This window comes from Diuraphis noxia, unplaced genomic scaffold (genome assembly GCF_037042655.1).
Source record: "Diuraphis noxia isolate RWA-SAM2 unplaced genomic scaffold, SU_Dnox_SAM2 contig0005, whole genome shotgun sequence".
NCBI classification, from domain to species: domain Eukaryota; kingdom Metazoa; phylum Arthropoda; class Insecta; order Hemiptera; family Aphididae; genus Diuraphis; species Diuraphis noxia.
The window spans coordinates 25,986,607-26,002,488 of record NW_028301715.1 but is presented as its reverse complement, the minus strand read 5'-3'; the positions used below and the strand labels follow the sequence as shown (position 1 = coordinate 26,002,488).

General features: G+C 28.8%; 1 protein-coding gene across 2 annotated transcripts in view; it reads left to right on the top strand.

Moving 5' to 3' along the window:
* LOC107164065 (lateral signaling target protein 2 homolog) overlaps positions 1-15,882 on the top strand; it is a 29,415-nt gene that overhangs the window by 8,570 nt on the left and 4,963 nt on the right. For both annotated transcript variants that reach the window (XM_089228500.1, XM_089228501.1), the window contains 4 exons: positions 10,317-10,463; positions 10,612-10,743; positions 14,997-15,295; positions 15,468-15,642. In XM_089228500.1, the coding sequence (XP_089084626.1) occupies positions 10,317-10,463; positions 10,612-10,743; positions 14,997-15,295; positions 15,468-15,642 (753 nt within the window). The remainder of the gene's footprint in view (positions 1-10,316; positions 10,464-10,611; positions 10,744-14,996; positions 15,296-15,467; positions 15,643-15,882) is intronic.

Genomic DNA, 15,882 nt, shown 5'->3' with positions numbered 1-15,882 from the left:
AATTTGTTACGCTTTATTTAAAAAAGTGTAATACGAATTACTCATATTGTCTAGGACGTTATTTATTTTGATCTATTGAATTATTCACAATTCAGTATCTATGTTAATCAATAATCATCATCCTTAATAATTATTTAATATGTGATTGTTTGTCGTAACATTTTTTATTTGTTTAATTATTTTTATATGTGGTTTTTTTTAATACGTACTGTCGTATTGATAAATTATAATACACAGAGTGATGACATCTAGGCTAACAGGTTAACTATCTTTATTAAAATTATATGTTACTTTATTTTTAACTGGTAGATAGATTATTGGTAGGTAAATGAAAAATGACTAACGAATTAGTTGACATCTAAATGTATTATAGGTATTATAGGTACGTTGTCTTCGTGTTCCTATTAATTTTAATTGCAAATAGATGTAAGAATTTGAAAATATGCCAAATGTACTCATTTTGTATAGATATAGTAACCTGTGATTTTATACCCCCATAAAAGCTAATGGGGGGACGAGGTTAGGTTAGGTTAGGCCACTCGGCCAGGTCTACCGCGTCGGCTGTGGCTCAGCCGGACTGGGTTCGATCCTCGACCATCGGGTGGCATTTTTCATCCGGGTGCCATCGGGTGGCAAGTCACGGTGTCCGGAGAACAAGTGCCGCCATCCCCCACTCCGAGGCATGGCAGAAACCTACGGGTGCCCCAATAGAAATTCTGCCAAAAACTCTCACCCACGTGTAAAACCAATCTACAGTTCCATTACAACCTACAGTACTACCCCTTTCCCAATGGCCTTAGTTTCCGCGGGATAATTAAAAAAAGAAAAAGCTAATGATCGTATTTTACCATTTATAACCTATCTCTATAATTTATTTATATTATTTTTATCTACAAATTAATTAATTTGTATTTGTAATATTATATAAATGATGAGTAGGTAGCACAATTATTATTCTGAAATTTACTTCTAATTATTTATTTTATATTTAAAAAACATGTCAATTTTACAAATAAAAATTGGGAACTTCTTAAATCATGCTAATTACGCCTGTCAATTCTTTTTTTTTATTGGCTTTTAATAGTGTCAACTATTACAGCTCGGCGATTATACAACTATTGTATACAACTATCGATTCTTATATCTAAAAGTTTATATTGTACTTTTATAAATAGGTTCATAATATCTTAATAAATTATAGTTAAATTTATTTAAAAAAATTAAAATAAAAAAGTTGTTAAAACCCCTTTAAAACTGAGTAACGTGTAACTATCCTAGTGAGCAATAAAATATGTAATGAAAATAATTTTATTTTCTAGTTTGAATGAAACTTATTATTTTTTTTCGATTTTTTTTTTCGATGTGAATAATATTTTTGATAATATTTATTGCTATAAACCTCACCTAATCTTACTTAACTATAAAAAAAATTAATTAAATAGGTTTTAAACTAATTAGGTACTAAACGCTAATAAATGTGTAAATAACTAGATAGGTATGAAGAGTTCCTTATCTTTTACAAAAAACGAGAGAAAGCCATATATAGTTTATATTGTTTATAATATAGAAGTGTACCAGTTATGTTTTTATATACATTTCATTAAAAGACAATTTTAATCTTCTATAATTCTTGAACAAAAATCATAACTCGCAAAGTAACTGTTATGTATCTTTATTACAAATTTAAAATTAATGTCATGTGTATAATGAATGTCGTTGTGTTTTTATTAATTCGTTTAGTTAGTACCAAGTTTCAATTTATGTTATAAACTCATAACTATCCACTGTTGCACTGGTATAATATTCAAGTTCAGAAACGTTATTAATTTATTATTATCATAATTATCACAACTATCTTTGTTTCATAGAATTGGTACATATTGTAATAGCGATGAAAAAAATTGTGTTGTGTAGTCGAAAACGGATGCAAACCATGAGGGCCGAAACACGATAGCTGTTAATGGAGTATAAACATATTATAATACACATAGTAGCTCTAGCCTCCAAGATAGGTTGCTTGGTAGTTGGTTAATACCTACGGAAACCATACACATCAATACATCATATTCCTATACGCTATTGCTAAGTACATTGACTTGCGTCATACAATTATATAAACTTTTTTTATATTAAGGTGTCGGTCGTATAACACATATTTATATATGTATCTACTATTGTTTTAAAATTCATGTTCCCATTTACTTATGTTTAATATGTTCAATTATTACATTAGTGTTGGTGTTGAAACAATTGTGAAAATACTATAATATATAATAGGACAACATCAAGCTTACCGTAATTATAACTGTGTCTGCCATAGTATATGGTGTAAGTTTAATTTTCCCAATAATGTGAACATTTTTAATTGTTCGTTCATTGCAATTTGGTTGTTTTTACCTCAGTTTCACACGTCTCCGCAAGTTCTAAGATACTCATCATACTGATATTTCGTTGGTTATATAGTGCAATAAATAGTACCTACATTTTTTTAGAAATGTTTGCCTATTTTTAAAACACCTCTCAAAATTATAACCAGCTAATCAAATACAAGGATTATCTATGTAGTTATTTTACTACAATATACATAAGAAAAACAGTTATCTTAAGCTTTGTTTGTTACATTGCAAACCATTAGCAAATAATAATATTATGCATTAGTCATTTTATTAATATAAAAATAATATACTCAAAAGTAAATGCGCATTTATTTATATGGGTATGGTAGCTACCTATTATACCAACAGACACGGTTATTCCTATTAAGTATACTGGCACAAATACAATAATTATTTCAATATTATAATATTATACTTTATATTCTACAGGTTAAATCTATCTGTTGTATTATTCGCTTGCGTTTGTGTTATTACTAAATATTATCATTTATCATTCTATAAGTTTGTTTGTTTATTTTGTATTAGCATTTAACTAGTTTGATCACACGAGAAACACTACGCTTATGTAATTACTATTAGGTGTCCGTAGTTGTTTATAATCCTGTAATAGGTAGTCACTCAATATCTGATTATTGTATTATACATATACGATATACCGCAGAAACACAAAGAACTAATAAACAATAACATAGTATAATTTCTGTTTTATTTCACCACGTTCTTCAAGATATAATATATTAGTAATTATTAGTCTTATAACGAGCTGATTAATTGCTTTTAAATATTGTATAATTTATACCTAATCTAATATAGGTTATGCATATATACTGTTAGTTAGTATATGATATATATTGTGTTCAATTATTAAACAAACCAAACATAATGCAATATTGTAGTTCTACTACGTTCACTTAAGAGTAAAAATATCCATGTACTTGAATCGTGGTGCCTATGATATTTTATAATGCTGTTTTTTTTTTAGTATCAGAGCCTTAGACCACCTTAGACTATACTCCGAGATCAGGACAATAGGTTATCTGAAATTTACAATTTAATTTATTTAATGCTGTTTGTATTTATACTGAATGGTATGAATGCAAGTTTATTTATTCAGCAATGCTAAATTAAAAATATATCTTCTTGATAGCCTAGAAGTACAATAATTAATAATTATTATGATCACTGATCAGTATTTTTATATCTTAATGCTTATTATTTTTGGGTTAGTAGTGTTAGTACATAATACGTATAATAATAAATGTACGGACCGGGGGCCTATTTGTATGTGTAAGAAATTTACTTACATACATATACATGTTTGTAATTTAATTAAAACTTGAATTATAATAATAATATAATATTGTGTGTAGTCTACTATCGGTCACTATCATATAGTATTATTGAACAAACGATGATTTTGGAGTAAAATTTCAAAAAATATGTGACAGACAAAAAAGAATCGTAACTTTAGTAGTTATATGTTTTTAGTTTTTAATTATGAAAACTTTACGATTTTATTATTTCCAAAATATGATCATTCAATTATCATTTCGAATCTCAATTCTGATTCTAATATAACACGATGAAGAAACTTATTAAATCAAATTAAAGTATTCGAATGGTCAAGGTGGTGTAGGTAGTACTAGTTATGTATAATCAACAACTAAACAAGTTGAATACATTTTTGTATTATATTTACCTGTAATAGGTACCTAACAAATTATTCGTCAAGGATTTTTAATTTTTTAATTTTTAAAGGTTTGCGTAAAATCTTTGTGTTTTATAAGCATATATAGTGGTAAAAATAAAAATTCACAGTATACTGACACCTAAATGATTTTTCCGGGTATAAAATGTTTGATATAACTTTAGGTACGTATTCGATTTATCATTCAATAATGTTATTCACTGACCATGTTATTGTTTTTATGACAAAAATATTAAATTTTCTAGAGTTAATTGAAAAAAAAAAACCGTTAGTATACATATATATGTTTGTTTATTGCGTGTATATAATATGCAAACAAATATGTTTTGTACCTGTTTTCATTGTCTATAATCATTATAAATTATAATATGTAATAATTGGATTCACTTGGCTATTGATTGCAGATAAATAAATTAAAAAGCACCACTATTGAACGTAAAGTTGTATATACAACGAAATAATTTTAATTATTATCAATTATTATGCAAAATCATCATGTTAGGAACCCAATATTAAAAAATTGTAATTAGTTTATTTCTTGGCGATTAAGTCGTTATGACGTTTATTACGGTAAGTGGATAAATCTGTTTTTACAGCATACACATTGATTTCACAAAAATGTTCAGGGAAAAATTTCACTTTGCAATCTAATAAATAGTCACCAATTTAATATATATCTATGTGATATGTTATTTTCGTGTTTGATACGCCGTGTTTGTTAGCCACAACCTTTTTTGATTTTCCGGAAAATTTTAGATTATGTTTAAATATATAATATAGTAGTAGGGAATTAGTATAGGAATTAAGAAAGTGTGTCCTACGATAACGTATTTACCTATAGTGTAGTTTTGTATAGCCTTAGCCTACATTCGCGGTTGGCAATATTGTAATTAGGTTCGTAGGTATACTAGGTTTAGGTATATAATGTTGTAGGTGCGTGACGTGTTATATATAAGGCTACGGGTATTATTATAGTGGTGTTATCATGTTATAATTTATTTTTGTCACTCGGATTTACCATAAAAACAAACAAAAAAACGTTTAAACTGGTACTTATATAATACATACACACACAAACAATAAACAGCTAGTGTTACGTTTAGATATCAACTCTAGTTTTCCAAATCAGTATTTGTATTTTTTATAATTTTTATCATAATTCGGATGCAAAATACTTTTCGAAAATTTAAATTTATTTATAACGGAGAAACCTTGAATAGGTACTTATATGTTCTTAACAATACACATAAGGTGAAGCGTAGAAAAGGACCTTTTATATATTATAGTGGATTTCAACTTTGGGAATTGTAGAAATACCTACCCTTAGTATTACATAACCGTATATTTAAACTTTAAATGCTCTGTTTATCTTTATTTATAAACGCAATTGTTAATTAAATATTGGATATTTATATTATTAGCTGTATCATAATGAATTAATGACTGTTTAGAGAACTATTCTGTTTTTGATAATGAAAATAAAAATAATATATAAATTTAAAAATTGTTGTATTATATACGTAAACAATTATCATCCTAAAAAATACAAACAATTAGGTACTGAGAATTGGTGTAGCTGTTTATATGGATATTGTATCTGGATATTTTAGATTATTCTGTTGGAATTTGTTTTTGCCGGTGATATAATGTACTATAATATTATAGACGTGTGCGGAAACGACAACGATCATGTGGGATATCATTTATGTTTTTTAATATATATATATGTTTTATATTAGAGAGAGTCGGCCGGGAGTACATAATATATGCGTAAGTCGTAAAGTATATTGCTTATAAATAAATATATTTATAGTGGCCATGAATATAATAACAGGTGTTAAGTGAAAGTATTGCGATATTGTGTATATACTATATATAGTATATACATATAATATTGTAATATGTATACGACGAGCGTTTTGGCGCGGTACCTACGCCACTGTTATTATAGTGCAAACAAATTGGTCAGATTTTTTCTTCCACCTTTTTATATTACCCCATCAGTGTACTAGTACTTTCTTTGTAATTTTTAACGAGGCGCGTACTTATATTAACATTTCGGAGAAAACGCTGAGGTGTAATATCATATAAAAAGTATATTATGCATACTATATTTTTGTACACCTACCGCCTGGCGATGGCGCCCGCCTACAAAACAACTATCGTTTTATCATCGCGCCTGTTGCTCGTCGTACAGATTTTTAGTCGGTAACGGTCCATATATTATTGAAATCGTTTTTAACCCTACAATATATGATACAGTATATGATTTTTTATATTATGATTAAAAAATTGTTTTGGGTAGTTCTAAAGCTATATTAAATGCGTAAAAAATAATTTTAAAAATCTATTTTAATTTTAAAAGTTGATAAAGTTGGTTGTTGCTGTAGAGCAACATTATGCATTAAATTTGTGACTACGATAAACAGAATAAAAAATACATTTCAGTTTTTGTAAAATGTTGTAATATTTATAATAGAGATACCTAAAATTAGTTAAATTTATACATTTTAATTTTTCATAAATAAATCACTCGATGTCAAACAACTTCAACACGTCATAATCTAATTTCATATTTTTTTTAAATATTGTCATATTATAATTTAAAATTTGTTAAATTATATACATTTGAATCATTACATGATTAAATCACACAATATTATTAGGTTGTATGATACTTTTTGAAGCAAGTTTTTCCCTTTCCAACACATAATCCAACTTTACATTTTTCACACTCTTGTCATGTATATCCGTTGCAACCTAGCATTTTACAACGACTCCTCGTTGGTACATCAGTCAGCTAGTGATCAATACGATCCATGCGTATATCTTTATTTCGTGGTTTCGAGGCATTCGGTTTATTGGATTTTTGTATTAGTGCATTCTGGATGATATTTGATGGCCTTCCTCTAGTAGAAGTTAACTGACCAACTTTGTACAGAGATATGGTCAAATCTTGTTTAAACGCAGCTAATGTCATGGGTTTTTCAATGTTGCCCCTAATTTTATTTTTTTGAGCAATTATTCGCTTATGTAACAACCATGAATTGACAACAGTTACGTCAATGATAGAAAATTCTTAAATACCATTTACGACTTCTTATTTTAATTTTTTGTCGTCCTAACAAGCTATCCAAACAACAGGTCTACTCCTCACATGTGTTTATTATATACACTTAAGATGTTTGGGCAGTCTATTTCAATGGATTTATATTTTTGAAAATCTTTTTACCTTAGAAATCGGATCGATTTCAACAAATGTAGAGAGCAAAGTTACCACCTTATTATCACCCCAGCAAGTTGCAAAAACTTCATGATTATTAATGTTTGCCAAACTATAATCTGACGAACCTCGTGGTTTTTTTTAAAATCTTTATCATTAGGTAATAAGACATTATTTAGGCGATTTCTGCAAACCGTTCCCAAAGAACATAATATTTGACGGTTTTTCATATACACCATTAATGGTACAGATGTGTGGTAGTTATCGAAATAAACTTTATAATTCATATTTTTCGGAATTATTATTCTGCATAGTCAAACGACTACATTTCCCGAAGCACCAAAATCTGGTTCCCATGGATACCTATTGTCGTCATTGTTTTCCTGGCCACTATACATTTCAAAATTATAGAAAAACCAGAAACACCGCATAACACAAAAAATTTGTACCCCCGCTTATGGTTAGCTTTAGTTGAACATAATTGCTCATCTTTGGATAAAGATTCTTCTAAAGGTATAGAAGCAAATAGTTTTTTTAAAGTCTACATAACTGGCCTAATTTTATGTAACCTGTCATGCCCAACGTGACCTTTAGGTAACAAGTTATTATTATCATTGAAGTGTATAAACTAACGAATTTTTTCAAATTGGTTGATGCTCATTGTTTCTTGAATAATTTGATTTCCTAAATTTGGAGACGTTTCGATGGGTCTTCAGGTTCACATTCAATATCTTCCATGTCAACATTAATATCCAAATTACTATCTAATAAGTGTATAGAATTAAAGAACGGATCTAATTCATCGTCATCAATATTTTCTAAAAATTTATCGAGTTCATTAAAATCAACTATATTATCACCATATAGTTCTACCTTGTTCGTCACCAGATTCCAAGTCGTCCACAGAATCAAATGGAGGTTTATTCTCCAATAATTGTACAATTTCTCTATCGAACAAATGTCTTCTACACATATTGAAGAAAAGTACTAATTTATGATGTAAAAATTAAAATAATAAAATACGCAAGAATACGTCACGCACTGAAATACGTCGAAAAAATATACTTCCCCTGTAGTGCTAAATAAATACTGTTGCGTATGAGCAACAACCATGTATTATTGATTTACAAATAAAATATTTGACTTATCTGTATAACACTATAACCTTTGAAATGATCTAAAGTTTAGATATATATCTACACGATAATATTTTTACTATTATCCATAGGCATATTTTAAGATTAAAAATGATTGGAAAAAACCCAGAATATTGTTACATTCACATCTATCGGTTTATTGATAAATAGTTACATACATTAAGAGGACGCCACACCCGCATGTATTGTCTTCGTCTTACAAACGTATAACAGCAAAATCTGTTTAGCACGGGACAACTTTACTCCCTTTGTATTTGTAGTAGAATTACCAAAATTCCACAACGCATAGGTAAGAACTTTATCTGTGTCATAGCGTCGTTATTTTTTTGATAACATAAATATAATTAAAGTTATAAGCTTAAGAAAATACATTTATTTTTTCATTAAATCACTTAAAAATATTGGTTTGTGCTATCAAAAAAATAATGACGCTATGACACAGATAAAGTTCTTACCTATGCGTTGTGAAATTTTGAAAATTTTATCATAAATATTGAGGGAGAAAAGTTGTCCCGCGCTAAACAGATTTTACTATGTTACAACACATGCGGGTGTGGCGTCCTCTTAAGTAGTTAAATTTTTCCAATTATATACTGCCATCTATCGGTTTGTAAGTAAATCACGCAATATATTACTATGCATAATATTGTGATCATAGCTGATAATATACATTAACTAACATTATATAATATCTGATTATAACCATTTTTATCGGTTGTTGCCGAGAAGCAACACCATGCATTGTAGGGTTACATCACGCATAACTCAGCATAAGGCATAATGCACCATACCTTTAAGTCTGCTATAACGATATTATATTATATTTGTTTAGAAATCTATTGACAACGAGCTTACGCTTAGTTGGAGGTGTATCGTGTGTATTTAGTATTTATTTACTAATAAATATAAATATAATACACTGTATTATATTTATTTAATGCAGTTTAGGTACGCATGAAATATATAAATAATATTTTTCTATCTTAGAGAAAGTACTGTGCGTATTATATGATGAGTACTTTATTGTATGTTATTCCATATTAAACATTAATTACGATAATAATATAATTTCGTTTGTAAAAAAACTGGCCTATATAAATAGTAAATAGAATACACTATTCTTTCGTTTCAAATGTATTAAAGGGGAAAACAAATCATTTGTCCTATTTTTTTTTTCTCACATTTTATTATTCCACGCTTTTGCGTCTTATTATTTTGATATATTACATATTATGTATGTATTTTGTTATAACCTATATTAGATTCTGAACTAAGTGAGGATTGTTTTTATATTTAAATGTGTTATATCGACACTTATCATACTATTACCAAACGGATTTTAATACAAGTTCATGTTTGATAAAATAATAATAATAACAACACACGTCGATGAAGCATCAAAATTAATTTAAATGGGACGGACAGAGGATACGTCGCGTATCATTTATTATATATTATATTATATAGTGTCATTGTTGTCCGCTGAAACAAAAAAATAAAAGATGATTCGTTTTCTTTGTTACGCGGTTAGATTCAAAAGTGGGGTATTAAAATTATGTTTCGTCGAATAATGGTACGTTTTTAAATTAATAATTAAATTACGTGGAGAAAATATTACGTAAACTCGTCGCGCACGACGTTATTATTGCGCAATGGGCGCAATGTGGTTGTCGTTTCAAGATTAGACTGTGCGTTCTTTTTATTCCTTAAAATCACAACTACGATACACCTATTTTATTGTTAAATATATAAAAATGTCAAAATTCCGTACAATTTTTACTATGTGTGAAATAATAAAATTTGTTTTTCTACATAATATATATTGATTTCAGAAGGGAGACCGTTCGCTGTTGGCACAATTTTTTTACGCCGACGACGAATTGAACGCCGTCGCTGCAGAACTGGATAGTTTTGACGGTAAAAAAGACCCTCAGCGGTGCACCGCCCTCGTGAACCATTTGCGACAATGTCAGGACAAAGTGAGTAAAACAATCCATCCCCGCCCACTGCTTATACACTTTGACTAACACATTTTCTACCTATAGAGTAATGTATTTTTAGACACAAGAAATTTCATAGTTATATTTAATTAGTGTATAATAAACAATGTTTTTTTTTTGTTTTTAGGTCTTGACGATCTGTATTAAAATTATGGACGAGCTGATACCTGGCGAACGGGCCAGTCGTGATTTTCGTGTAAAATTTCCAGACGACGTAATTCAAGATAATCTTGCGGGGCAGTTATGGTTTGGCGCTGAGGTAATTATTATATTCACTGTATAGGTGTAATGTTCATAGGTACCAATGTATGTAATAACTTGGTATAAAATGTGTATTGTATACATCCCAGACAACAAAATTATGTTTCCATAATGTTATTTAGTAACATACACAAAATAAAAACATAAAAACACACATGCAATGTTAGATTCTGAACGAAGTGATGAATGTATTGATTTTACAATGATGTGTGTTTTTTTTTGTGTCTGTGTTCAGCATAACTAGTCGAAATAATCATAAAATTTCTTGCGTTTATAACTAAGGATTAAAATACAACACTAAGTTTTCCATAAGTTTTCCTTCAAGTAGCTATAAAGAAAACTCGAAGCATCATTATAGGAAAATTTTAAGTGCATTTGAATTTTAAATTTTTACGAAATAGCGTAACGATAACGATTTATCATGAAACGATTTTAAATATTTGTTATTATTCAAAAAGTATAAGTCGTAGATACTTGAACATTTTATCAGTTATTTAGATTGGCGTTTTCTTTACATGATTTAATTTTCAAAATATTTTTACTTTTTTCGAGATATTTATAGACTACTGAAATTTTCAATTTTTCTGAAAATTTTCTTTTGAAGTGTCGATAAAAATTTTTTGGCCTATCAAAATACTTGAAAATTTAATACAAAGTTCCTCATAAGTTATTCTTATAATGATTAAAAAATTATAAAAATACATGGGCAACATTTTTTTTTATTAGCATTTGAAGTTCAAATATTGACTTAATACGTAAAAAATTACGGCAATTTTCAAATTACCTTAGATAGAAATTCATAAAAGTTTTTCTTTTTAGATCAAAGATTTGAAAATTAAATACAAGGCTCCTAACACATTGTAACAATAGCAGTTGAAAAATATTAAAAATACATAGGCACGATTTTTTTTTATAAGCATTTAAAATTCAAACTTTGACTAAATACGTACAAATTACGGCAATGTTCAAATTATCTTAGATAGAAATTCATAAAAGTTTTTCTTTTTAAATCTAAGATTTGAAAATTTAATACAAGGCTCCTATCACATTTTTACAATAGAAGTTGCAAAATAAAAGAAATACATAGTCACAATTTTTTTTTGTAAGCATTCAAAGTTTGAGTTTTGACAACATATTATGTAAAAATCACGAAAATTCACAAATTATTTTAAGCTAGAAATCCATAAAAAAATTTTCTTTTATATCTAAGATTTGAAAATTTTTAATAATCTATAATATACCCTAGACAGATAAACCATCTCAGTTCAGAATCGTTTTTCGTATACAATGATACCTATCATTGCATTTAAATTTAACCTACCCTAGTCAGAGGTCCACACCACCCCCTAATGTACAGTAGAGTGATACTTACCCGCTTTTTTTAGATTTAATAATGTACTAATATTCAGAAAATATTTTCACAAGAACAAGGAATTATAAAAATTAAATATTATATTTAAACGATAAGCTGTAAATTTAATTATATATAATTTAAGTTATTATAACCACTATGCATCTATGTTATATATGTTAATGTGAATGTCCGCAATTGGTGAATGCTAACAGTCACCAGGTGTATGTTGAAAAATTAAAATAATACAGACATTTACTAGTGAATGTTGACATAGGTAGGTACGTACTCGGCATTTGCACATAATATATGGTATTCAGCAGTGGCGTAGACATGATTTCTGAAAGGGGGGGGGGGTAAAAAAAAAACGACAACTAAATGGGAGGTGAAAATTGGAAAATCCCCACCCTCTCAAAATTTTTTTCCAAGGTACCTACCTAGTTTAATGTTTATGGTATTCATGTTTAGCATGATTATTTAAAGTCTAATAAAATTAATAAAAAATAAATTTTGAATATTTATAATATTGAAAAATTCAAAATACGTATTTTATATGAATACGTCATACATATTATATATATAATATGCTGTATATTGTTGTCTCTATAAATAGTAAGATAATGTATAATAAAGCATAATCGTAGTCGTCAATCGTCATCGACCATTTTGACCAAATAAATATTACTGTTTACTTTGCTAATTTGTTATAAATAAATGAAAATAAAATTATAATGGTATTCAGTAATCAGTATATTGAAAAAACTGTCAAAATTCAATAGCTCGATAGATCACAATATGAAAAAATATTACATTATAGTGCATACTACATAATGTAAGCAAAAACAAAAAATAAAGCTAATGGGGGGGGGGATCTGACCCCCACGCCACCCTTGTCTACGCCACTGGTATTCGGACAAAATCCCGCAACCAAAATCCCGCCGGACAAAAAACCGCCACCAAAATCGCGTCTGGACAAAATCCCGCAAAAAAACGTATTGTACGTAAATTCATTATAACGTAATTCGTTAAACTGTTTCAAAAGTTGTCTACTGCTGGTCTGTATTGGTTATTATTGTTATTTATAAAAGTATATTATAATTTTATAATATATATGCGGAAGCGGAACTGGTAATGCGTTATCGCTTGAACGATAATTAGTAAATCCGTATTATACGGTATAGCATTCATAGGCGTGCGCAGACTTTATTCGCAGGAGATGCCAATATAATTCAAAATAACTCAATTTTTAACTTTCTTTAAAAAAAAAAAAACATAAATCAGATTTTTTTTCTAAAAAAATGTAATACATAACTACAAAACTCTGTTACGTTTGTGATAAAAATTATGATAATATTGATAGTTTTCACTATTAAAAGTAAAAACATAAAACAAGCTATCTGAGTAGACTGCAGGGGATGCCATGGCATACCCGGCATACCCCCTGTGCACGCCTATGATAGCCATATAGGTTAGAGATCGTTCACGCGCGTCAGTTAATTGCGTATATATATATGTCGTATCCATTTAGTGATAATGACTATTTTTACAAGGTTGAGAGTTATGACAACGACTATTGAACAACATTTTACAATATTATACTATATTATGTTTGTATTATTATAATAAGGTATTTAAATTATGATTATTTTATATTATTACTTATTACAGCATGAAAAACTGTCATGAAAATGTGTACTACATAAAATGGCAACATTTCTACAGCTACACTTTTTTGTAGTACCTACACTTTGTTTTACAGTTACATCTTGTATATCCTTACCCACCAGCCACCAATTAATGAATTTGATGTAGAAGCTTCCCTTAATGAAATTTGTTGATCCCTTTGTACATCAGTAATTGATATTAAATTATTATAAAATAGTTTCCGCATGTTTTCTATTTAAAAAAAAATCACCTGAATTAAATGTTATTTAAAATAAAAATATATAACTAGTTACGTTGAATGACAATATCATACTAAATGGTAGCAAGACAGCATAGCATGGATGTTATCCAGATATAATAAGGTAGTTGGGTTAGGTAATAAAACATTTTATCAAAATTATCAACTTGTACAATACTTTATACTGCATAGGTAGGTACTAGATAGTATAAGATGCTGTTTTTTAATTGTGACCCTTCCGTTATTCCTAAATTAGATTAAATAATATCAACATTACTAATATTCAATAATATCGTTGTATAAATGTCGACATTCACTAGTGAACGTTTACTAAAACATTAACCGGTGATTGTCAGCATTCACCAACTGCGGACATTCACAGTAACATTTTCATATAATAATAATAATGTAATATAACATAAGTGATTATTAATGCGTACATTAATACGTAATAAACTGCGCAGTGCGCATGAAATCGGAATATCGCCAAATCGGGGATTCAAAATTATTTAATTTATATGTTATGAGTATCGGGTGGTGCTGCTGAGTGCCTGCCCCTAAATGCTAAATTCTGTTATTTCATATTATATTAATTATCAAATTTGCCCATTGTACATTGTTGTATAGATTGTAAATTACTTAAATATGTATATAAAAAAAAAATGTTATGAGTTATTTAAATATCTTAGGTAATAATCTTAGAAATTTTAAGTCGATAATATACCTAACCTAATTTAGGAAGATAAAATAGTTTAAACATTAAAAAAAAAAAAATATATAATTAACTTAGTATAAATGCCTAAAAAAATAATTCATTGTATTTAGGTGAGTTAAAAACTATTAACATTATGTATAGGTACGTATACAAAATCAAATAACATCATTATTATAAAGATTTTAATAACTAACAATAATGGTACGAACAAACTATTTATATATTAGCGATATTTACACTTAGGTACATTATTGTTAATGACGTATTTTCGTTTATACGCAGTGTCTATCAGCGGGGTCGAGTATTATGAATCGTGAAGCAGAGAGTGGTGCTATGAGGCCTTTGGCTCGGGCGCTGACCAAGTCTCTAGAAAGAGTCCGGGGCCTCTTGAGGGACGCGAGCCTCTGCGGCGACCAAACTCCACCCTGCCTTCGCAACCTAATATCGTCGTTATGCACGTTCGATCATCTGTTTGCTGAGTTTGAGTTGCGTTACGTGTCCGCTATGGTACCTGTCAAGACCGCCCACGAATACGAACTCCAGCAGCTCGTGGTTGTCTTGTTCTCCGAGACCCTACAGAGGTAAGTGTATCCTAACCTAACCATTAACTGGAATAAAAATATTAATAAAGTATAAGGAAGAATTTTATTTTTCGTACATATTAAAATAAAATTTTATTTTATATTTATAACTATACTGTATATGAAAGCAATATTATGTTTAAATTTTTATTATAATATTGGTGTCTATTAGAGCGCTCGTCAAAGGTCTCCTGACACAAGAGATGGTTGACGACTATGATCCTGCCCTCATGTTCACCATTCCTCGTTTGGCCATCGTGTCCGGTCTATTATTTTACCCATACACGTCACCTCTGTCACTCGACCAAAACGCCTCGGACATGTCCGATATGTTCCGTCCATTTCGAGTAAGTGTTTAGTGTTGATACCGTATGTATATTGTGATATACTCGTGTATCATTAACGTTCGATAACATATGGCATATTATACCAACAAAATGCCAGTTCTTGCTGTTTGACATAATACTATAGCTTTATTATACATTTAATTGCACAAAACGTAGAGAAAGCGACTATCGCAGTCTTTTATAATAGAAAACGCCTACGATATACATGTACATCAAAAACAATACTTAATTGGGCTTATC